Genomic DNA, 22,958 nt, shown 5'->3' on the forward strand with positions numbered 1-22,958 from the left:
CTAAAGAGGTGCCGCTGTCTGTGCAGCTGCTGGACAAAACATCCTGTATGCTGTAGGCAAGGGACTGTTTACTTCTCAGTGGCACCTAGCCAAATCTAAAAACTTCAGCAGTGGAATTTGGGCTAAAGTCCAACTCAGAGATACAAATGTTCCAATCCTTTTGCATTACAAGCTGTGTGATTTGAATGGAACCAGTCACGAAGCATTTTATTCATCACTTGTGTAAAAGTTTTCGTAAAAGGCAATTTTATTTTGGTAATAAGAGTTGAACAACATATTTATTTTAGACAAGAGGAGGAAATGGAACGAGTGGCCTGATTAAAGATGTGCAATGTGCTCTGCTCACACAACTTCATCCACCAAACGTCCCATGTTTCAAACTTAACTTTCCGTACCTACAGATAACTTTGTGAAAAACTTAGTAGATAACTTCAGGTGTCTGATAGGCCGCTTGTACTCATTCTGTTCACGGAAGCTCTGAAAAGTTTTGGGTTTATTATCATTTAAGCAAGCAATTCTTCCTCTTGTTACTTGTTTTATAGACTCTACTTATGAAATAAATTGTAAGCCAGAGATAGTCTGCATCAGAACCCCTGATGCAGACTAAAACTAACGTGACTGAGATAACGTTAGTGAACCCTCCAAAAATTTCCTGATCCGATTCGTCACACAGCTGCACAAACACTAGAGCTAGTGCGGCGGAGGGGGAAGCGTGCCGACGCAAGCCGGTAACGGTGAAAAGGTCGGGAGGCTTCAGTCAGCAGGAGCTGACAGCAAAACAGGAGCTTGGTCAGCAACAGACACACACACAGGTTTCAAACGCCTCTGTAATTCATGAGTGCATCCAACTGATCAAGGCAATTAATGGTATCTCACTTAAAATTTTTGCAAGCAGTGACTCCTCCAGGAAACAAATTTTAGGGAATTCTTTGAATGTCCTAGGAATCCTTACCTGGATGCCGAGGAGTTTTTGGTTTTGCCCATTACAATTGCAACTTTGCAGTTTGGGTTCCCAGCACCTTAAAAAAGTCACAAACACAAAAACCAGTTTTCAATATTAAAATCTCAATGTGGAATCAAATGAAGTTCCATATGAATAAATCTTACTCCTTTCCTTTCGTGATACAGGAGCAAAAGCACGCAGTCTACTTCTATGTTTATACTCTGAGTAATCAGACTGAAACAAAATACAATGTAAAAGGGAGTTGACTTGTGGGGAGGAGAATAATGAAAAGCCAAACATCCAGACCCTCCAGGATCCAGCTCCATCATCTATTCCTATGAGAAGAGAACAAGAAGGTACTTGAAAGGGAATCTAATTACTTCTGCCTCCGTTAAGCCAAGCAAATAAGCGTGATACAAAAGCATACCTCAAAGTGAAATGCTGCCATTTCAAAAGTAAAACTTCTTAAAAGTGGAGGATCTATGTGGGAATGAAGTGCCGAGCACATTATAACCAAATTACGCAAATAAGGCTATCAAAGGGTTACCATGACGACTTTGCTACCACTTCAGCGCAACTTGGCTGGAATGAAGGGGGTTTTTCCCCCCTTTATGCAAATACTTTTAGTTTGCACTTCAAAAAAAGATCTGAGTGGAAACTGTTACCTGAAAATAATCTGCTTGAATTTCAAGCCATTGATAACACTATTTCAGGTGTGTCTTTGTAGCACAAAGCTAGCATTTTAATGTACAAGTCCTAAAGAAGATTCTACCATTAATTAAAATAGCATCTTATTTCTAAGAGCCTTAATCCTCACTTTCTTTTTCTTTAAAGCTTTCATAGTACCGAAGCATGCTCTCTTTCCTTTCAAAGTCTCCCACAGACAACAAAGCTATGGAAAAGGGGGCAGGATTACACCTGACATAGGTAACAATCAAGCATACTTTTTATTGCTCACTCAACGCAGATGACAAGCTTTGCAGAGATTTAATTCACGATTTGATCTGTACCGACTCGGTTTGTTTGGAGGTCAGAATTGCACAAGCGGTGTTTTCTAAACCACATTAATCTTGAAGTGAGGTTTTCAACAAAAGATATTTTGACTTTCTGGAATCTCTTCAAAAACTGTTTTGTAAACAAACCTCAGGTCACATCCCTGCTTCAAAAAAAGGCACAATTCACCATGTCATATTGAAAAATTCAGAAGAAGCTTTCGTGTTGAACTTGGTGAGGAGTTCACTGAGAGCTAGACATCTGGTTAGACGCTCTAAATCATTAGTACAAGTTTCTGGAAGGCAAATGAATAGCCCTGGTTTATATGGGCTTTTTCCCATCTGAACATAGCAAAGGAAGACAGATTTCTGGCCTTTCCACTCCCTAAGAGTCTGAAGTCCTGAAAATCTAAGACAAATTGTATGCAACTTTGATCCATAAATGCCAGAAAGAGGTTCTGGTCTAATGCAAGACTCTGAAAGACTCCAGTGCATCGGAAGAAATGCAGACTGCCTGGATGGAATAAAGCTCTCATTTGTAAATGGCATTTTTACATGACTTACAGAATTCAAAGAAGCCGCTGGAGGAAGAGTCAGAGCAGCCTGTCATTTTAGCAGGAGTTAGAAGCAGTTTTGCAAAAAAAAAATCACAATTGAACAAACAGAAATACTAGAGATTTTAGAAGGTCAGTTTTAAGCATATTTCCATATTGATAAACTTTTTAATAAGCTTTTCCATATACACGTCTGTACAACCTGTCCCAAATTTTTAAACCACAATGCCGCTACACTGGGAAACATCAGAAGTTTAACTAATGGATTATATTTTTTAACTCTTTATGGCACTCCCGCAGACAAAGACAATGATATTTTAAAATGTGCTCAGAGGGTTGATCGCACACAGCCGCAAGCGCTTCTTAGTTAAGCAAGATTTTGCATTCACCCTTACTTATTAAAGAGTTTCTGTTATTTTTGAGCCTGTAGGGCCATACTGAAACACAGTATTACACAACAGGATTATTTCTGTACCCTGACGGGAAGGGTCTGTCCTCTCCGCACCCTGCAAAGTTAGGAGGAGCTGAGGCACTGCCATAAACAGCGCAGGATTTACACCAACTGCCTTCCTACAGCCTGCCCGCAGGACGCCTGGGACAGCGGTAACACAGCCATCTTTTCCGCAGCGAGCACACAGAGGGGTTTCCCTGGGAGCCTTCTCAGTTCTAGCCTGATTATTCTATCTTGTTGGGGCCCGTATTGAAACAAGGCCTATTCAGAACCGAGAGATTCACTTATTTTAAAGAGATATAGCTCAGGCATCCACGCAACGACACGACTTGCGTGAAGCAGACGTGCTGGAAGCAACCCAAATGTCTTCACTGCTGTTCTTCACAGTGGCAGGTAAGTACTGTGACAACTCAAGACGAAAACATTGCAGAAACATGCACAAATATTGTAGCACTCTTTCTCTAGACTCCAATTCCTCTCCCAACCCATTTTTCTTTCTGGTCGTGAATGCAAATAAAGCTAGAAGCATGTGGAAAAACACCTGCCTGTTACATTCGTAGCTCCCCATTTTGAAGAACCTTTCCTTTCACGTATTCCAAAATAGTTGAAGCACAGACAGATGGCTAATGCAGCTGTGGCAGGTGCATCAATTTAGTCAGCCGGCCAAAAAGCAAAACCTGACCTCTAGTCTGCTCAAAATCTCTCTCTGTTGTTTGGCTTTGATATTGCATTTACCGAAACTCATGAGACTGCTACAGGATACAGGATAATTCAAACAAAAGCAAAGCTCTGGGAGATCACGGAAAGCTCCGACACTCTGCACAAAGTGCTCTTGCACAAGAGACTAATTTGAAGCTGTAGAGATCGTGGAAATTTAAGCAGGATCCAGCCATTTTAGGAATTCTAAGCACAGGTGAGTCCATGCCTCAGTGCAGAAATACTAATGTCTGCATGTAAACTGCAGAACTTCTCCATCTTCCCTTTCCTGAAAAAGTTTTGACTCTTCATAATGCAGAGAGCACACCACAAGCGGAAGAAACTTCATGAATGGAAAAAGCATCTTTCTGTTTTTCTTCTAGAGCATCTGCCTGGCTTGCAGTTTCTGTAGAAATATTATCAAACATTAACTTGATTATGAGCCTGACTGGTAACATTCAAGTCCCTGAGAACTCTCCCACAGGGTGCAGGACTATCTGCTTATACACTAACTGACGATTTACCACCTGCTTTCGTATCTTTTCCCTATCATCTTCCTGCTTTTGTATCTTTTCCCCTAATATCTTCCTGCTTTTGTTCAGTAGCACATACTGAAAGAGCAACCTCCCCCATCTCACAAAAAGCAAATGCATCTGTCTACTGTATCCCCTAAAAAGTTACTTAAAAAGGGGATATAAGGATCTCTTAAAACCTTATATAGGCAGCCATCAAAGGGAAGAATATAGTGACTCCCTACAGGTAACTCTGCCCCAGACAGACCTCCTCTTTCTCTCCTTTTCATCTTTTAAGGGTGTGATTTGATAAAAGCCTTTTGATGATGTAAAACAACATTTGGGCTTTCAGGAATAAAACCAAACACCACTACAGTGAAATACTAAGCGAGTCTTGACCTTCCAAAGAACACTCACATTCTGGTTGCAATAGGGAGGAATGTAGGAAACGTACGTGCTCCAACAGGAGAAGAGCTTCCAGGAATGCAGGATTTTTATTTTTTTTTTTTTTTTAAACTGGCAAGTCAAAATGAAAGCGCAACTGACTTCCAGATGAGGGTGTGGTTCTTGAAGACAAAATGCAATGTGTCACACCAATTCAGACCATTTCACTGGAGCACAGCTCAACTGCAGTATCTGCTACTAGTCTGCTGACAAAAGGTTAGTTTTGTTTTAATATTTACTGCTCTGTATATATATAGTGTGGTATCTTATTTACATGGAGAAGGCTAGGATTTACTCTTACTTTAGTTGGCTTTACAGAAAGACATCATTTCACTAAGGCACATGCTCATTTCCAGTCTTAAAATTAGATCTGTTCAGTAGAAGAACAGAACAGTGCTTAATCCATTAAAGAAAAAAATCAATCTGTCTGTTTAAACTGGGGATACTAACTTCATTCAACATGTATTCATACAACCCCATGTCAAGTTTAAACACGCAGAAACACTGAATTTGTATCTAAATGGAAGGCTGGAATATTTCCGCAAGAAAACATGCAAAGCTGTCTGTTAATATCTATTAATATACCTCCTAGAAAGCAGCGCTTGAAAAAACAGCCGAGGCTCTTGAGTTGTTTGGGTACTTGTGGGCAGTCCTGCATGAGATAAGATTCCTTTCTGTCATAACATCCAGAGACGTCTCCAGCTGTAAGATGCGGCATACCCACAGCAATTTGATTCTGTAAGAAATTCCACGTGGGCGTAAGGCGGCTCGCTGTGTGGGATGGAGACTAACCTACGCTTGTTCCACCACCGTTCAGCACCTGCCTCCCATGGGACTGCTTTGCTTTATGTAATGGGCTTTCCGTATACGTGCACCTGAGAAACAACATTTACAGGAATGACAAATATGAATAGGTACGTTAGCCAAAACATAACGGTGTTTGTCAGGGAGAAATATCAGCTGTTGCATTTTAGAAAACTTTTTGTTTCTGTCAAGAACTCAGGTCAGCCAAAAGCATATCAGGCAGTGGAGCGTGTACTTTGTCACAGCCAAACCGCTTTGGGATACACGGACTTCTTGAACTTTGCACTGAAATGATTATTGTTTTGCTTTTAAGCAAATTTGCCAGTGATCCAATTTGATTAAGCATTCCCAGATAGGTTCTGTAATAAGTGCTTTAGACAATAACCAAATCTTTTCAGTTTAACTTTTAATTTTTTTCTAATCTTGGCTAAGTGGATTAAACTGTCCCTGCAGCTTTCTCTTCTACTGAAAAAACAAAAAAAGATAAATTTGCTGCTGATGTCTGAATCTCTCCTCAAAGTACTGTAAAGCTGCAAAAGATTACCCCTGCTGAAAAATCCTGCTAATACAGCTTGTTAGGTATAGAATAGACATCCCCTGCCAAAGAAATAAAGAGAATTACCGTATTTTTCCATTCTGCATGGAAATTTAGGCAGACCTCATTTAGGCCACAGTAAATGACAGATTACAATACTTAAAATAAGAATAATCATTGATTAAAGTTTAACGGGAAGTGTTTTGAAATGTTAACAAAATAATCCAACAAAGTCATTGAGGATGAAGCCAAAGCAAATAGTTAATTTCTAACTAACATACTTTTTAACAAATTTAGACAGCAGATTCACTGAAGGAAAAAAACCAAGCAAACCCAGAAATTATTCATTCTTTATTTAATTGGTCTGCATCCCTGAATATGAGATCAATCAGTAACTTATTTTCCCTGGTAGACAGAATAAATTAAATCTTTTTAAAAGAGATACTGTTTATAATAAAGGTTTGGCAACCCTTCAGTTAAACCTTTGACTAAAACCAAAAAATGTTATTTGGAGTTTTTTCAAGCTTGAAAAAGCCAAATTGTAGCTCTAGGGCAGAGTATCCGATAAGAATCTGCTTTCAGTAACATTGGCCTCAAATCCTGAAACACTGCAGCTGACGAGAATGGGGGATGTGTTTTTCATTCTCAGCTACTTTTTGCTACTGCTGTTAAGAAATCTTAATCCCATTTATTTCAAGAAAACAGGGCACTGCAGGACTGGAGTTTACAACAGAAAGAATTTCAGCAAATTAGGCAAGGAACACAATTACAGGAAAAGAAGAGAATAGTGTAGGACATGACTTGCTTAAGACACAGCCTGAAGACAGGAACGCTCAAACTTCAACCCTAAGCTGGCAGCAAGAATACAGCCTTCGTGTTTACAGAGTAAATCTGGCATGAGATAGTACTTGAAAAACCAGCAGAGTTTCTGAGCTGTTTGGGTACTTGTGGGCAGTTCTGTATGTAAGGGGTAAGATCCCTTTCTGTCATAACATCCGGAGACGTCTCCAGCGGTAAGATGCAGCATACCCACAGCAATTTGATTCTGTAAGAAATTCCACGTGGGCAAGGCTCGCTGCGGGGGACGGAGACTAAACCAGGCTTGTTCCACTGCTGTTCAGCTCCTGCCTCCACTGCTGCGCTTTACCTAATGGGCACAGATCTGTGTGCCTGAGAAACAAACAAGCACACTCTCCCTATGTTCTACTCACATTCCAAACTGGCCAAAATTCGTGACAGCAGACACAGAATACTCCTGCTTGCCTCTCAGCTTTAATCTGTTAGTATTCCTTATCCGCTCTATTGTAACGGCATTTACAGCCTTCAACGGGTACTCCTTTGCTTTGCAGAGGCTTATGGAGAGGAAGGTGTAATTATAATCCTATAAAGGTACAGACAAAATTATTTTGCAATGGAATGTTGTCAAACATAACTGAGTCAGAGCCGTTGAAGCAATGACGGCTTCTCAACTGAAGCGTGGAAACCGGCAAGGTGCACTCCAAGCATCCTGCAATCTCAAACGCTAAGGATAATGAAAACGTTTCAGTTGAATCCATTTTCCTTTGTATTGCACACACGGATGTAGTCAGTTACCCTATTTCACGTGAGAATTTGAGATGGTCTGTTTTGCCCCCATCACCCTCTAGCTCAACTTTGATTATTCACGAATGTATTCTCAATATCCAACTTCTTTAAACTTGATATGTGTAAGCAACCCTGAGCAAGGGGTTTAGGTTTCAACAGAAATTTTAAAACTTAAACCCAGTATTATTTCTTTGGTGTTCTCTTCTCACTCCCTTTTTTTTTTTTTTTTTTTTTTTTTTTTTTTTTTTTCTTTTTTAAACTTGATATGTGTAAGCAACCCTGAGCAAGGGGTTAGGTAATTTTAAAACTTAAACCCAGTATTATTTCTTTGGTGTTCTCTTCTCACTCCCTTTTTTTTTTTTTTTTTTTTTTTTTTGTATCTTGTAGCTTTGCCATGGCCTGGGATACGAATAACTCAACTGATTACTGGACTGAGTACGAGGAGGATGATCTCAACTCTGTTATAGACTACAATACATACGAGCTTCTCTGTGAAAAAAGTGATGTCAGAAATTTTAGTAAATTGTTCCTCCCTGTGTTCTATGCATTGGCTTTCACTGTTGGAGTAGCTGGAAATGCATTAGTGGTTGCGATTTATGCCTATTGCAAGAAACCGAAGACTAAGACAGACGTGTACATCATGCATCTAGCCATTGCTGATCTGCTCCTGCTCTTTACACTCCCTTTTTGGGCTGCAAATGCAGTGCAGGGATGGGAACTTGGAAACTCCATGTGCAAGCTCACTTCTTCGCTGTACACCATGAATTTCAGCTGTAGCATGCTGCTCCTGGCCTGCATCAGCGTGGATAGATACAGGGCCGCTTCTCAACCCCGGGGTCAGAGAAGAATTGGTAACCACTGCAGTGTTACCTGCATCTGTGTCTGGCTGGCTGCCATTTTCCTCAGTATCCCTGAACTGATATTCAATCAAGTCAAGAAACACAATGACAGGAATGAATGCCTTCCTGTATTTCCAATGAACATGGAAACGCTCTTAAAAGCAACCATTCAAATCCTGGAAATTATCCTGGAGTTTCTGCTTCCTTTCCTAGTAATGCTGATCTGCTATTCAGCTACTGCTCGGGCAATCTTTAGATCTGCAAATGCTAAAAAATCTAGACCTTTCATGGTTCTGCTGGCAGTGGTGGCTACTTTCATTATTACCCAGCTACCCTACAACATTGTTAAGTTCTGGCGAGCCATAGATATCATCTACATGTTGATTACTGACTGTGATGCAAGCAAAACCATCGATGTTGCGCTCCAGGTCACCAAGAGCATAGCTTTGTTTCACACCTGCCTGAACCCTCTTCTCTATGCCTTTCTGGGCGCCTCTTTTAAAATGCGTATTATGAAAATCGCAAAAAATTATGGATACTGGAGAAGACAACAGCAGAACGGAAGACCTGAAGAAATTTCTATGAATTACGAAGACCATACTGAAGAAACAATTAGTTTCACTATATAGACTCTCCATTACTTTCATTACCTTATATAACCAAGGGAATTATTTACTAATTCTGGGGGTATTGTTTCAGCACCTGTTTCTCTGCAAGTCAACTTTCAGATGAATTTCTGAACCTGCAGACTAGCCAAGACACTACAGGGCAGTTCAAAGTGGAACGTGTTGATCAAAATTAAGCATCAGGCAAGAACCAAACACTGAAATTCCTAGAAACAACTAGAGATATTTACTAAAAACAAAACCAAAAAAACCCCACAACAAAACCCAAACACCTAAAAAAACCCCAAGATTTAAATTTAAAAGTGTGACAGCACTAGGCAATTAAATAGCTGTGTAATGAACAATCTGTATATGTCCAAACATCTAATTAAAACAGAAAAAGAAACCATCAGCAATAAAACAGCAGTACAGGAACTTTTGTACCAAAAGTTAATAATCTTGTGTTTCTCCAACTGTTTTGTAAAACTTCAGAACATTTGCCTAGTGAGTCAGTTCCATTTTTTTCCTCAGCTATTACTCCATAGATACCAGCTTGAAATGAGGTATAAGTTCATGGCTGAGAATTGAGGAGGCAGGGGGGGAAAGCATTCTCTGTGTGTTTCCACATACGTATAGCAGCAACAACATCCTCCACAAAAAACACTAACTCCTTCTTCGTAACTACCAAAAATGACCTTTCACCTCTCCTTTTCCGCTCACCCTAAACTTCAACAAGCCCAGTGCCCTAGGGGACTCACGTTCTAGATCTCTGTAAATGCCAAAGTAGAGCAGTCAAAGCATTAGCAGAAATGTAAGAAGTTAAGTTAATCTTCAGACCCAAGGCCTGGAATTTCTAGTCAGAAGTTGTAAAATGAATCAAACATTGCGATAACTGTATCTGCTAAAACAGAGAGAGATACAATAAAATCAAAGAGTACAAAAAGTGCACTGGCTTTCATTTATTCCTACTTTTGTTTTGTTTTAGTAGGGACTGACATCTCTCATCACAGGTATTTATCAAGCTACAGGCTTTGCTAGATGAATGAGAGAGGTTCTGACTCCATATGGAGCTCGTGGTCAGTGGGATTTAAAGTTTTCCCACGGAGAGGTTCCAAAGCTGTCCCCTCCCACAGTGCTGGTGAGGATTCCAGGAAAACAGAAGTTTTCCATGAACCTCTGTAAGCATTTCAAATATATTGACATATTAGCTTTCAAAATTAAAAAACTGGTATTACAGCATACTGTCCCTGTCTATAAACACCCCGTGGGCTCTGACAGAATACCTGATCTATAGCTTATGAAAACCAACAAGAATCTCTCATTTTTAGACATTGTTCCTAGTTACATAATTATGGTCTGGAAGAAAAAGCTCTAAAATGACAGACAAGAAGTAACTGTAGCGTAAACAAGACACAAGCCTCTCCTCTCTGTTTCAATGAAAAAAGCTTACAGAATTTCTGCCCAGTATTTTGATAAATGCTAGGGCATGAACAAATAAGTCAGAAGTGCTTGACAGATGGTCTACAGACACACCATAAATCTGACAGAGGTAACATTTAAAGAACAATAGTAGCATTCATTCTGTGAATGAAATTCAGAGGTTCCAAAAAGGGTCCAAAACCCCAAACTGGATTTGAGTCTTGGACTTTGTTTCATAGAACAAAAGCTCAATTCAGCACTTTCTGTTGTTTTACATTCTATCACCTTTACTCAAGAAGAGGCAATTTTACGTCTCAGAAATGGAGCATAAATATTTTTGTTTTATCAGTTCTTGGAAAGAATTTTAGACTTAGCCATTCTTATTTAGAGTTTCCGTACTTACCACTGCTCCACCACTTCTTGCCATTGATCACATAACTGTCTCCATCTCGCTCAATGCTGCATTGCATATTGGTGGCATCACTTGAAGCCACATCAGGTTCTGTGTTAAAGAAAAAAAAAAACCACCAACAACAACAAACTCCCCCACTGGATTAAATATACAGGTAGTACGACCTCCACAGATACAGGGATCTAGATACACTCTATTGACAGTAACACTGTTTTGCTCCCAGTAGAAAAGCTGTTTTCAGAACCTCACTCTGCTGGTGGCCAAAGGCTTTGTATCTTCCAACAACCTGTTCTTCATAGCCAGTTTAAACTTACTTGTTCTTGGGCTCAGACTAACCCTTATAGTCAACAGCCTTCTTCCTTCCCTTCCTTCCTCCTTCCAATGTACTTATAGATAACAATCATATCTCTCCTCAGCCTTTTTTTACCCCTAGGCTCTTCTCAAGTGAAAATAAAGAGATTTAAACTACTTTTGTGATGATTTATGAAATAGGTTACACAAAGCTGCCGGCAAAATGTCATTGATGATTGTTTGGAACAGGAAAGATTCTTCCTCTCTCCTTTTACCCTCAACTTCTTTTACAGGCCATCTTCTTTAAAGCAAAAGTATTTCTTTCCTCTCAGGGAACACAGTGAAACAGAATTTGCAAAATAAGCATCCAGCTCTGCAAGGCTGAGTTCTCTCAACTCCTGCTGACCCAGGAAGATGAAGATTTTGACATCACATGTTCAAAAGCTACCTTCCTGTATCAAGAGCCAGGTCTTCCCGAGATGCTGAACGCCACAAGCTTTCAAGAGCAAAGATGAATACAATGCTGAGCTACAGACATAAAGCAAATGCATCCTATGTTTTGCAAGTTATCTTCAGGTTATGCCTTAAAACCTCTACCTACGACATACTGCAAAACTATACAACTTTAATCACAATAATCACACTTGTACCTAATTGTACGTTTCTAGAGAATCCCAAAGCACATTACAAGAAAGGGTAAGCCCTATTGTAAACCTGTTTGGTATAATAAAATGTATTTTACTAGTACCAAAACTAAAAATATAGAGAAAGCAAGTATCAATTACTGTAACCATGAAAAACGGTAACTATTGGGGAAGGGCAGCAAAGGTGCTTCCCTTTGCATTCACACTTCACAGATGATTTCCTATTCAAATTTCTGTATTAATTCATTAACACAGGACAACTTGCAGTTTTGTACTTTTTGCATATGCCATGTGAAATTTCTGCCAATTGGCTCTAACTTTCTTCTGCAGAAAAATTTACCTGTCATGCAGAAGCAAGAACTAATCTTCCCTTCTAGGAGAGGCTCCAGCCACTCTTTCTTTTGCTCTTCAGTCCCATACATGTGCAGGACCTCCATGTTTCCAGTGTCTGTAAAAAGTCAGCAGTCATGTTTAATTCTTGAGACACGGAACTCCTAAGGTGTAAGATGCCCAACGTTTTACTGCTCTCAGGCTTGTAGTTATGGGACAAGGTTGCTAACCTGGTGCATGACAGTTGAAAACCTCAGGAGCAAAGAAGCACTTCCCCATCTCCTCAGCTATTAGCGCATAGTCAAGCTGGCTGAGACCACTGACAGCTGGGAGAAAAAGGTTCCACAGACCTTCTGCTTTGGCCATTTCCTGTTGACAGAATCAATAGAGAAAAACAGCACTAAATCTTAAAAAAAAAATAAATAATTTTAAAAAAAAATAATTCTGGCTTGCCACCCATTTTCTTCCTTCCTGCCTAACATACTGTTCAATATATCTGATGCCTTTTTTCAATAGCTATTCTCAATAGGTACAGTCTTTGACTTAAAGCTCAGACGTACCCCCCACAGAACTCACTTTCGCTTTCCTCCCCTCTCACTGGTATCTCTCACCTCCCATGGCACACTTCCTACTTCCTTTCCTTTCGCTGCTCCTCACACTGTTTCTTTCCATGCCATGTAACTTCTCCAGCAGGATACGGCAAACATTCCTACCCTCTATGTCAGTGCCTGTTTCTTTTACTGCCAGAGTGCTCAAGAATATTTATTATTCCATACCTTCAGTCTCTCAAGCAGTGGTGGTTTCTTCCATTTTTCCTCAGTATTTCCAAGTCCAGCATAGTATTCTATTATTTCCTTAGAAAAACAATTTAAAAGATGCTGTTTAAATTAAGAACACATGAAACATACACAAGTAATAATATGGTGTCTTTTCCAGCCCTACACACCAAGAAACTAATAAAAAATATTCAATAGTTTTTTATTACATAGTTGGTTCCATTATAAAATTAAAAATATAATTGAAAATCAAACTGCAATCTATTCATTTTGCAAGACTTTAAATGCGTCATGGAGATGACCCCAATCAGCACCTTATTTCATACAGGGAAATGATTTGGGGTCGTTTAAAGTATGCGATGATGATGCTAGAACGTCATTGTTTTCTGGTGATGGAAGTAACTGTTACCAACAGAATGCACAAGAGGCATGAACGCAAAGGTAAAACAACAAATAAAAGCCTGATGTACTGACACTTAAGATTCAGGTTTCCTATCACAACACTCAGATATATAAGTCAGTTACTCCTTTTTTAATTGAGAAAAAACCACAAGAATACATTTTCTTTTCTTTACGTGAGCTGTCATTCCGAGCACCAGTGATTAGCACTAAGTAGAACTGTATAGTCAGTAATCCTAGTATTTTCACAAGCATGCTTCAGTGAGGCACAGCACTTCAAAGCTGGCCCAGAAGTAGTTTTAGAACAAATAGAAGTAGTGCCCTCTTCTGAAAATCACACAATAAGACAAATTCCGAAATAGAATTTACAAATCCTGATTCACAATCCCTGTTATCAGCAATAACTTACAAGCACAACACTACTCATCTGCAAAACTTGCAAAGCTACTTGTGGTTCATTTGTTTTTAAAGCCATTACTTTAATTATTGCAAGGCTTCCTTTGACAATCCAAAACTAGTTACAGACGGACTTTTAAGAAACTTTGCATATCAAGAGTTTCTGCTCTCAGCCTCTCCTTGCGATAGGCAGATGCATTCATAAATCTTTCAGATTAATATGTTCTCTGCATTTCTGCCTGACTGCAAAAAAAAAGGAAAAAAAAAATCAAAAAGCAAAAAAACCCAATTCTGCAACAAAGGTATCTGTGCTTCCAGGAGGCTAAAAATTGAACCAACTTTCTAGGTGGATAATTTCTAATCTCCCTGGGCTAAGAAGTAAAATGCTTCATCTCATTTTCCCTTCCACTAATTAGGGACTTCTGTGGATATCTCATTATATGATTTCAGACCTTCACTGGTATTAGATATATTCAGGAATGAAGCTACATGGATACATTATGGAATCCCATGTCTTTTCATAAAAGTCACACCTTAAAAAATAAGGCAAGAAACAGAAACATTCAACTTTGTATGGTTAAAAACAGCAGTTGCCATTTATTAACTAAGCATCTTTCCGTTTAGTACGTAATAGTTCTAGGTTTTTGTTAGTGTTAAAAGCATTTTGGCAAATACCTTTAAAAAAGTAACTCTTTTTAAACTTTTAAAAGGAGTAGTTCTTAAACTCCAAAAGTTTAAAAAGTAACTGTTCGCTTTCATTAACAATGCATACAACATTTTAATTCTGCAAAAAAAATTAATGCAGACTATAATGATCTCTTTTAATATTTTGCAATGCGACAAACATCACTGCATGAAAAAAAGGCTGTTTTGGAAAAAAAAAATAAAAATTGGAGGACATGACTTCTATACATAGTTTTACATTTTTATAAACTCTAGTCATAAAATGTTCATTTATAAATAGGTTTACCAAAACCTTTTACCTTCTCAGCTGGATATATATGCTGCTTCATGAACTGCTTGACCTTCAGCAAAATTTCTTGGCCTTTCCTACTTTGATGGAACAGCTCTACAGAAATGCTGTGATGTGTGCTGCTGAACGATGACCTAGAGAAGAACATTTAATGCAGTAAAAGTAAGACCAGATTTTCCCTGATAATAATGTAAGCTGCCTTATACAGGCATTTTAAAAAGTGAGGACACTGTAAAAGCTTTGCCTTGCCTTTGACCAGTACTTTAGATCACTCTTACCTTTTTGAGAGCTCTAACCCTTGCTCTGCCAAAGGCTTCACAATCTTAGCAAACTCATGACTATTCTCTGCAGAAGCATTTCCAATGAGATATCTAGCATATACACCCTAAAACCAAAAGAAAGGCATATATGGTATAATTATGCACTTAAAATTGTCTCTTTAATAAATTGATGGTTTCTTCAACTATGAAAGTAACACTTAAATGCACTTATTATTAAAAGGAAAAAATTAGCACCCAGACAGATTTTACTGGGATATGTTAATATTGGGTTTGGTCCATTTCTGATATAATGGAGATGCTTGGTGCACAAGACAAAAAAACCACACCCCAGCTAAACCAAACTAAAGGCAAATCACAAAAAGCAGTAGAGGAAAAAAAAAAAGCTCTGCACATGATACTGCAAGAAAGCCCAGCTGTCCCTTAAGCCAACTGACAACAGTATACAGATACGATTGTTATCCACAACTAAATTAACTACCCACATACACACTCTTACTCCAAATTAATACCAGCTAGCTTATCCCACATTTGGTATGCTGATCTCATGCTGTAACTCATTAAAATATACTTATGCCCTACAATGGCTGAATATCTAATTAAACAATTACTTCTGTAACAGTAAATCAACAAAACTTATTTTCCCCTGTAATTACATCACAAGATTGGCCTCCTATGCTCATAATAAGCTGAGTTCACCACACACGCTATTTCACCTGTGGCTGGCACCAACAGGGTCTTACTTATCTCTCCTGCCATCTACTTTCATGAGAGCTGCAGAAACTTAGAAAGATCTTTGTTCCTCTGTAATACAGGATTTAAGTTAGCCAGAGAGTGCAACAAGGTAATGACAAAATTGCCTGCATACTGGAATATCAATAATGAAAAATCCACATATCCACATTTTCGTCGTTTTTAGCCTGCTTTCCTAAAAGTTAGCTCTATCTAACGCAGTGTACTTTATGTAGCAAGAATTCTATCTTGTTATCAGTCACATGCATCTAAGATACTGCTTCTAAAGGAACAAACTGAAATACAATGGTTCCAGTTATTATTTAAATATTATTCATATTCTGAACAAGTATTACCAACTACAAATACTCACAATAAAAATATGTGACATTTCAGCAAATGTGAGCGTATTACCTGGAATATTGCTGCCATTTTAAAACACGACAAAGCAAGAAAAAAATTAAAGTTGGATAAAGTAGTGTTAATACCCCGGCAGCGGCAGTAAATGGAAATGAGTTCTTTCAAAGAAGGAGTTTCTACAAAAACAACAACAGAATATTTTAGAATACTCAACATTTTCTATGATTTTTTCCCACCTTATTCTTCAAACATTTGAACAGCTTTCCAGCTTTATCAGATATTCCATTTACATAGTAAAAACCTGATTTATCTTTTCTCATGACCTAAGCGTGATATGGAGAGCCAAAAGGAAATAGGAGTTGGCAGAATTCCAGATAAGTATAACACTTCCTACCACCCTCACCTCCGCTCCTGTCAGGCAATTAATTTCACCAGGGCAGGGGGGTGGTGGTGCCTTTTCCTTTTTCCTAAATAAATGATACATTTACATTTCAATTTCAGTTTTCTTACATTATCTCTAAGAAAGGTTCAAAACAAACTTTTAAAGAAGTAGCATACTGTGGCTAAGCCACAGCTTGTTAAAACAGGACTACCTTAAACCTTACTATCAGCATGTTTCCTACAATGAAGAAAACTATGGAAAAGTTATTTTCAAGTGCAAAATAATGTGCTTATTAATTTCACTTTTTATTACTGTTTATAAAGGTAACATATCAAAAAGAAATCAGCCCTAGAATTCGTTTCAACCACAAGATTACAGTTTCATACCTACGGCGTCTTTGAAACCCAAGACAGTTCCTTGACCTAAGTCCTTAATAGATGTAGGCCAGAAGTAGAATAAAGTGGCATACGCTAAATCTGCTAAAGGATGACCAGCAGTTGAAAGTTCCCAGTCCAGCACTGCCAAAACACGAGCCTTAAATAAAAATAAAAACCTCAAGTGAATGCTAGAAGATAAATTCTCTCCATCCACAAATGCACAACCCATTTAATATCCAACAGCTTTATTTGGTTACTACGTGTTTAAAATTAAAAACACGCACTATACCTGTCTATAGCAAAAACAGTTCCTTTTAGCACTGTGTAATGATCTGCAGAAAATTAACATTCACATAGGGGCAGAAAAACAGCCACTTTCCCAAGGAAAATCTGCTTTAAATTCTACATTTTTGAGTAGTGTTCTTCCTGTCAGAAACTTCTAAACTTTTCTAGGCAAAAGATGATTGAATTAAAATATCCTAAAGAACAGTAGTATTGACGGTTGGGGTTTTTTTTGTTTCCAGTCCTGTTGCACTAATGGACCGACCATGCACTAAAAAACCCTAATTTATCACAATATTATGCATAGATTAACACTTACACAGGGAATTGAATCTCTTAAACAGGACAGTCAATCACTGCCCAGACGGTGACATGAGCCTCTGCTGCAAGCATCCTTGCAATGGTGCCTTCAGCTGGACGGGCTGAGCCTCCCCAAACTGTCGGTCTGATGAATCCTTACAACCCAGCTGGCCTGTCATCCTGAACGATCCGTCCCAGCCTACTCATGACCCATAGCTACTTGAGCTATGCGCAAAAGACTTTCCTACATGGTCATTCCTGCATATACAGGAACGTTTCTACAGATTATTTAAAACTACCTATGTATAGTTTTGTCAGTTCTTTCAACTACAGCAGGAAAAGCTGGGAGAGTCCCTGAGACTGCCAGATTCTCTGCTCAGGGAGTCAAACAGCACATTTAAGCCTAAAAACAGTGTCTGTCAACTGATCTATGCACAACAAAGGGAATCTCTGGGATCTGTCGCTTTGTTGTGAGGCAGGTATTGCACAGTCTTGGTTACAAATCCCAGGCATATCTTCTGGCCATAACACAGCAAATAGCACGTAAAAAAAATAATGAAAATGCAATCGTGTCGATAGATTGGTAACACACATTTATTTCCACAAACTAGAAAAAAATCTCTTCCTTTTCTCTAAAGATGAATGAGGAACTTTCAGGGTCTCTGTGATCTACGTGTGCTCCATAACTAAGCAACTTTGGCAGATTTTTCTTTGCTTCCACTAGTACCACATATTATGCATTCAGATCCTGTTCCAAAAGCCATTGCTGTTAATTGAAGCCATACCACAGATTTCCATGGGCTTTGGATCAGATGCTTATGTAGTTTAATGAAGTGAGCCTCAGAATTCAACTGAATTTATGCATATAAAATGTTTTGTTCCTGGACTTCGAAGTAGGGACTAGAGCTAACGAATAAATTGAGTAACTAGCTCCTGCGATGAAATCCAGGACTGTATTAGGTACCTAAACACCACACATAGGGTATAGAGAAGAGTTAAGTTCCCTACTGTTCCTTTCAAAGATGTATCATGCACTAACACACCCACGTAAGTGTCCCTTTACATGGTAGCAGTACAAACAAATGGAGGACCAAAAACTACTAAATGTGTACAAACACGTTTCAAATACCTCTGTTGGGTGGAAGATGATGTTATCTATTCTAAAGTCCCCATGAATCAGGCTTTCTTCATTATCATCAGGTGGCAAGTTGTTTGCTAACCACTCAGCCAGCTCGTTCATGACAGGAATATCTGTATGAGCAGCTGCATCATATTGTCTTTTCCAAGTTGATACCTAAAGAAATACAAACACTTCAACACGTTTTCCAACTGATTCACAAGTTTTGCAAGAGCACAAGATTGTGAAGCACATGCCTCCGGGCTCTGACGATCACCATGTTACTTGTAAATTCAGTAAAACCCAGTACTCTTGCATTTGCAAATGCAAACTGTGAGATCAAAAGATGCAATGAAGACTACCTCTGTTTTCTATTTCAATCCTTTTTACATAGCCCAAATCTAATTTTATTCCAAAAAGCAAATGAATATCGTTCCCTGAGTATAGCACTACAGAACTGATCTGAATGTGGTAGTAACTTTCTACTGTGCACAAATAATTGAACTAAGTGAAGGTGTTTAATAGCTAAAATATGATGGTTACTTTTACAAGTCATTAATAATTAACAATTTTGCTTGCAAATCAAATAAATCTTCAAAGACCTGACAGGAGAATTTTTTGAAGAGCTGTACCTGTCTTCTGCAGTATCCTGGTCCTCTACCATACCCTTGGAGACCCAACGACCGTAAATCAAAGGAGTGCAACAGGGCCAAAGTTTCTATCATTGCAATATACAAAGCAGAACGCTCTGCTGGGCCCACTTCAGGCAGTGAGAGGTCTCGGAAGATGCGACCCTAGAAACAACATAAAGCAAATGCAGTGAACCAACATTCCCTATGCAATCAAAAATTCCTTCCTCATTTATCTTATTCCTTGCCCAGGACAGATGAAGGGATTCACAGTAATCTCAGATCATGAGTATACAGGGTATCTAACGGAAGGCAATTAAAATAACAGATATATTCAGTAGCTGAAAGTCTGAATTAGAGCACTCGATCCAGATATCCTCAAGCTTGAAAGTACCAGGAAGCAAAATATTACTGTATTGTCTCTAACAGCTAACTTTCAGAAAAAATATCAATGAAGACCTTGAGGGGGAAGGGCGGGGGCAGGCAGGGAGATGAGAGGAATGGGTGGGCTGTACGTACAAAGAGGCAATCCAAAGAAGTTCACTTGCATTTTCCTTAAAAGCAGTTTAATACATTTAGAAGATGGGTTTGTTTTTCCATTTTCTCCTTTAAGTTTGACCCTGACAGTAACAGGTTGGAAAAGAAAAAACAGACTCTTCTCTGCTGTAAGTTTCTTGATTTACTGGTTCGCATATTAACAGCTTCATTTATCATTGGTTTGCATATTTATGGCTTTATTTATGGCTTCAGTATATTTACACAGCTAAAGCATCAATAGAACTTTTTTGCTGAGAGATTCTGCATAACAAACCGAGAAATCAGATTTTGTATTGTGCAGTAGTTTATTCAATACAATAAATGTTTGATTGTTTTCTAAATGCACAATGTATTTCTTAAAAACAGTGCACTACCGTCCATCTTAGAATGGACAGAATGTAAATTATATCCTTAGAAATGTAAATATATCAGTAGCAAGGTTTCTTATTAAGGAATCACTTTGTTCTAGTCAAAACCAGAAAAATCCTCCACCTTTAATGTAAGATAATTGTTTCAAATTCTTTGTAGCTTTTACATTTTATTACTCCTGATTCGTGGTTTTTGTAGGAAGGTTAACTTTATCTCCAGGAACTGGCCCACAAACTCCTACATTTCTAATTTCCCAGTGAACCTGATGATAGAGTAGGATGCAATGAAAGGGAAGAGGCCTGAATTCAAATCCTCCTCCCACAGGAAAAAAAAAAGACCCGACACAGTAGACTGGCTTACACTCAGAACCACCAAAATCTGACAGAAACAGCATCAAGTCAGCTAGAGTACCCCCAGAGTGGCAGACCACAGACAGAGGTACGCCATGTACTTTCTGAAACTAGTGCTTGAGCTGGAATCCTGCTTGGTTTTCAAGAAGAGGTGATTGCATGTAGATTCCTATCTTCAGAACAAAACAGGTCCCAGGATGTCCAAAGATTCAGTATAACTTTACAGCCTGATTGTTCTCCCTCCAACTTACGTACGCTTTTCAGAGAAGCGATACTGCCTCATTTCAAGACATCCTTCTGACAGCTCAAAAGAAGAACAAGAGGTTAAATACTGAGCTGAAAATTTCAGCAAAGTGGGAAATAAATCCTGGAGAAGCTGAAATCAGTGAGAATCTCTGATAGCTAGCATTTGTTAAAAATATCAGAGGATTATTTATGTTTATATCACAAAACTTAGTAAATGCTGGAGACGGCTCTAACAGAAAGGTTTTAGACAATTTAAAAGTGGCTTGTAGTATGGAGAAGAAAAAGAATCTCTCACATTAGAGGACCAACCTGCACATGCTGCATTACATAAAATTCTGTTCCAATGACAGAAACGTCACAGCAATATAACAGGGGCTCAGGCACTGGAAATCCAGCTGAAAATAAGGCTTTCTGCACACGATACTCTCTATCGACCTGAAAAAGACACAGAAATTTAGGTTCAATGAAAAGCTCCGAAACATAAGTAGGTACGGTGAATGACAATGTATCATCTTAAATGTTTAGTTATGTGCATAGCACAGAAAACTGGAAATGATCCAGCAATTTACTGCATTTCTGGCCACATTCAACAATGTGCCACACCATCACATATAGGACTTAGCCACCTGCAATACAAAGCGTTTCGAGCTCCATGAAGAATGTAACTTACCGCATGAGCTCTAGGTAAAAGGGGGCCATGGGGCTTCTTCCTGAGCACATACGCCTGCCCACCCTTCTGAAGGTAAAAGGTTGGATTTGACTGGCCTGAGCTACGAAGAGAAAGATTATAATTACTTACGAATTCAAGTAATTACAAATTTGCAAACTTTTAACGGAAATGATGCAAAAGGCGCTGTGACTTGCCCTGAACAAAATGGCAAGACAGAGGAAAGGGTTCTTCTCAAGAGTTGTGGGTCGTTTTTTTTCAAATAGAGTCTTACAAGGATGCAAGTGATAGCCTACAACATCAGAAGTCAGAGGTTCTATTCCTACCTACAAGAAAGATGTCTTCTTTCACTGCACAGGGATCACAGATACTCAATTTGTTCTCTTGTGAAATGGAGATAGCATTTATCTCTCCTCCCGAAAGAGACATTATTAATGTTTTCAAGGTATGCAGTAGATACTAACTTTGAAGCTTTCTGACTTGGAGGAAATGAAACAGAGCAGAATTCACACTAGCCCATAATCCTATTTGTCCTTGGGCGAGCTGTATTTTGAAGAATGTAAGCATAGAGAAAGCTCTCCAAATAACTGATGTACCAAGCCCCACCGTATGCTAGCCTGTATCATCACATACATATGCTATGTTTAAGGGACTGCCTATAGTAACTGTAAAATTTTAAAGAATGAATGTTGCAGTGACAAAGAATCATAGAAATTAGTCATTTCAATCACATACATGCGTAAAAGAGAAGGACAACCTAGTTAAACCCTTCATAACACCTTGTCCATCATATCCCAATCAAGCTCATTGGTCCTTATTTTCCTCAAGGCTCTGTGCTAATCCATATGTCTTCCTCTCCTCATTCTGGATCGTTTTTAAGATGCATTCCGACCTGGTCCAATAAAAGATTAGACAACTATTGGAAAATCAAAACCAAGTGAACTTTTGTCCTCATGCTCCCCACAACATTTCCATTCTCCGTGAGGCAGTTAGGGCACAGCCTGCAAGATAGTTTAACAAGTATACTGCACACACAAATACTCTGCCTGGCACAGCAGAGATTTAGATTGGCTGAAGCCTTGAGGTGCAACTGCAAGACAAACTAAATAGTAAAAGCATAAATACTGACAGTATTTTAGAAGATTTTACTGCCAGCTACTCTCCTGACGCCTCTCCTAAGGTCTCCTCAATTGAAGTACATGTGAGGATGAGAGTACAGCTGAGGATTCAACGGATGTTTTATATTTGCACCAGAAGACAATGAAAAATTGTTTACTGTTTCTTAGCGATAGCTGCCAAAAAAGCAGTCAAGGTCGTGTTTACAAAGGAATTAATACTTATTTTTAGAATAACTGAACTTCTAATAGTTAGCTCTGATTTGAAGTCAGCCAGCCACACCACTCGTTTGCTGAACGCAAATGAACAAGATGTTCCGTGCGACAGTGGCTCCGTAGCCTGGGTGCAGCACCTCACGGCACAACACATCGCTCTCGGGGCTTTAACCGGCATCTAACCACAGCGGTACGCCCTTCTCCTGGATTTGCTTACCTGGCGATAGCCTAAGGCTCTTAAATTGATTTCTTAAGCCACGTACGTGCTTCCAAACTTTATTACTTGCTGTGCAACTAAAGATCAGAAAAATTGAGATTTACGAGTAGGCAACAGAATGTGTGCGTAACCCAACGGAGAGCACCACGGAAGGCCAAACACACGTCGCTGGAGGACGGCGGGAA

The 22,958-nt window shown here is 38.9% G+C and overlaps 2 protein-coding genes across 2 annotated transcripts in view; one reads left to right on the forward strand and one right to left on the reverse strand.

The window, feature by feature from the left end:
• Positions 1-21,352, reverse strand: part of ACAD11 (acyl-CoA dehydrogenase family, member 11) — a gene marked incomplete at its 5' end in the record, with an annotated part of 26,985 nt that extends 5,633 nt beyond the window's left edge. Inside the window, 13 exons of the mRNA XM_009696838.1 lie at positions 953-1,019; positions 10,782-10,880; positions 12,066-12,173; positions 12,286-12,424; positions 12,832-12,909; positions 14,610-14,733; positions 14,878-14,984; positions 16,024-16,145; positions 16,738-16,885; positions 18,440-18,604; positions 19,060-19,221; positions 20,868-20,993; positions 21,229-21,352. Coding sequence (XP_009695140.1) covers positions 953-1,019; positions 10,782-10,880; positions 12,066-12,173; positions 12,286-12,424; positions 12,832-12,909; positions 14,610-14,733; positions 14,878-14,984; positions 16,024-16,145; positions 16,738-16,885; positions 18,440-18,604; positions 19,060-19,221; positions 20,868-20,993; positions 21,229-21,352 — 1,569 coding nt within the window. The remainder of the gene's footprint in view (positions 1-952; positions 1,020-10,781; positions 10,881-12,065; positions 12,174-12,285; positions 12,425-12,831; positions 12,910-14,609; positions 14,734-14,877; positions 14,985-16,023; positions 16,146-16,737; positions 16,886-18,439; positions 18,605-19,059; positions 19,222-20,867; positions 20,994-21,228) is intronic.
• Positions 4,765-9,208, forward strand: ACKR4 (atypical chemokine receptor 4). Its single transcript, XM_009696837.1, has 2 exons — positions 4,765-4,808; positions 7,903-9,208. Exon 2 carries the CDS (start codon positions 7,910-7,912, stop codon positions 8,981-8,983), a length of 1,074 nt encoding a protein of 357 aa, XP_009695139.1. The 5' UTR covers positions 4,765-4,808; positions 7,903-7,909; the 3' UTR covers positions 8,984-9,208.
• Positions 21,353-22,958: the final 1,606 nt, after the last annotated feature.

This window comes from Cariama cristata, unplaced genomic scaffold (genome assembly GCF_000690535.1).
Source record: "Cariama cristata isolate BGI_N322 unplaced genomic scaffold, ASM69053v1 scaffold4023, whole genome shotgun sequence".
Taxonomy (NCBI): Eukaryota; Metazoa; Chordata; class Aves; order Cariamiformes; family Cariamidae; genus Cariama; species Cariama cristata.

Excerpts from the sequence above, each read along its gene's own strand:
- ACKR4 (XM_009696837.1), top strand. The coding sequence starts at position 7,910 with ATGGCCTGGGATACGAATAACTCAACTGATTACTGGACTGAGTACGAG.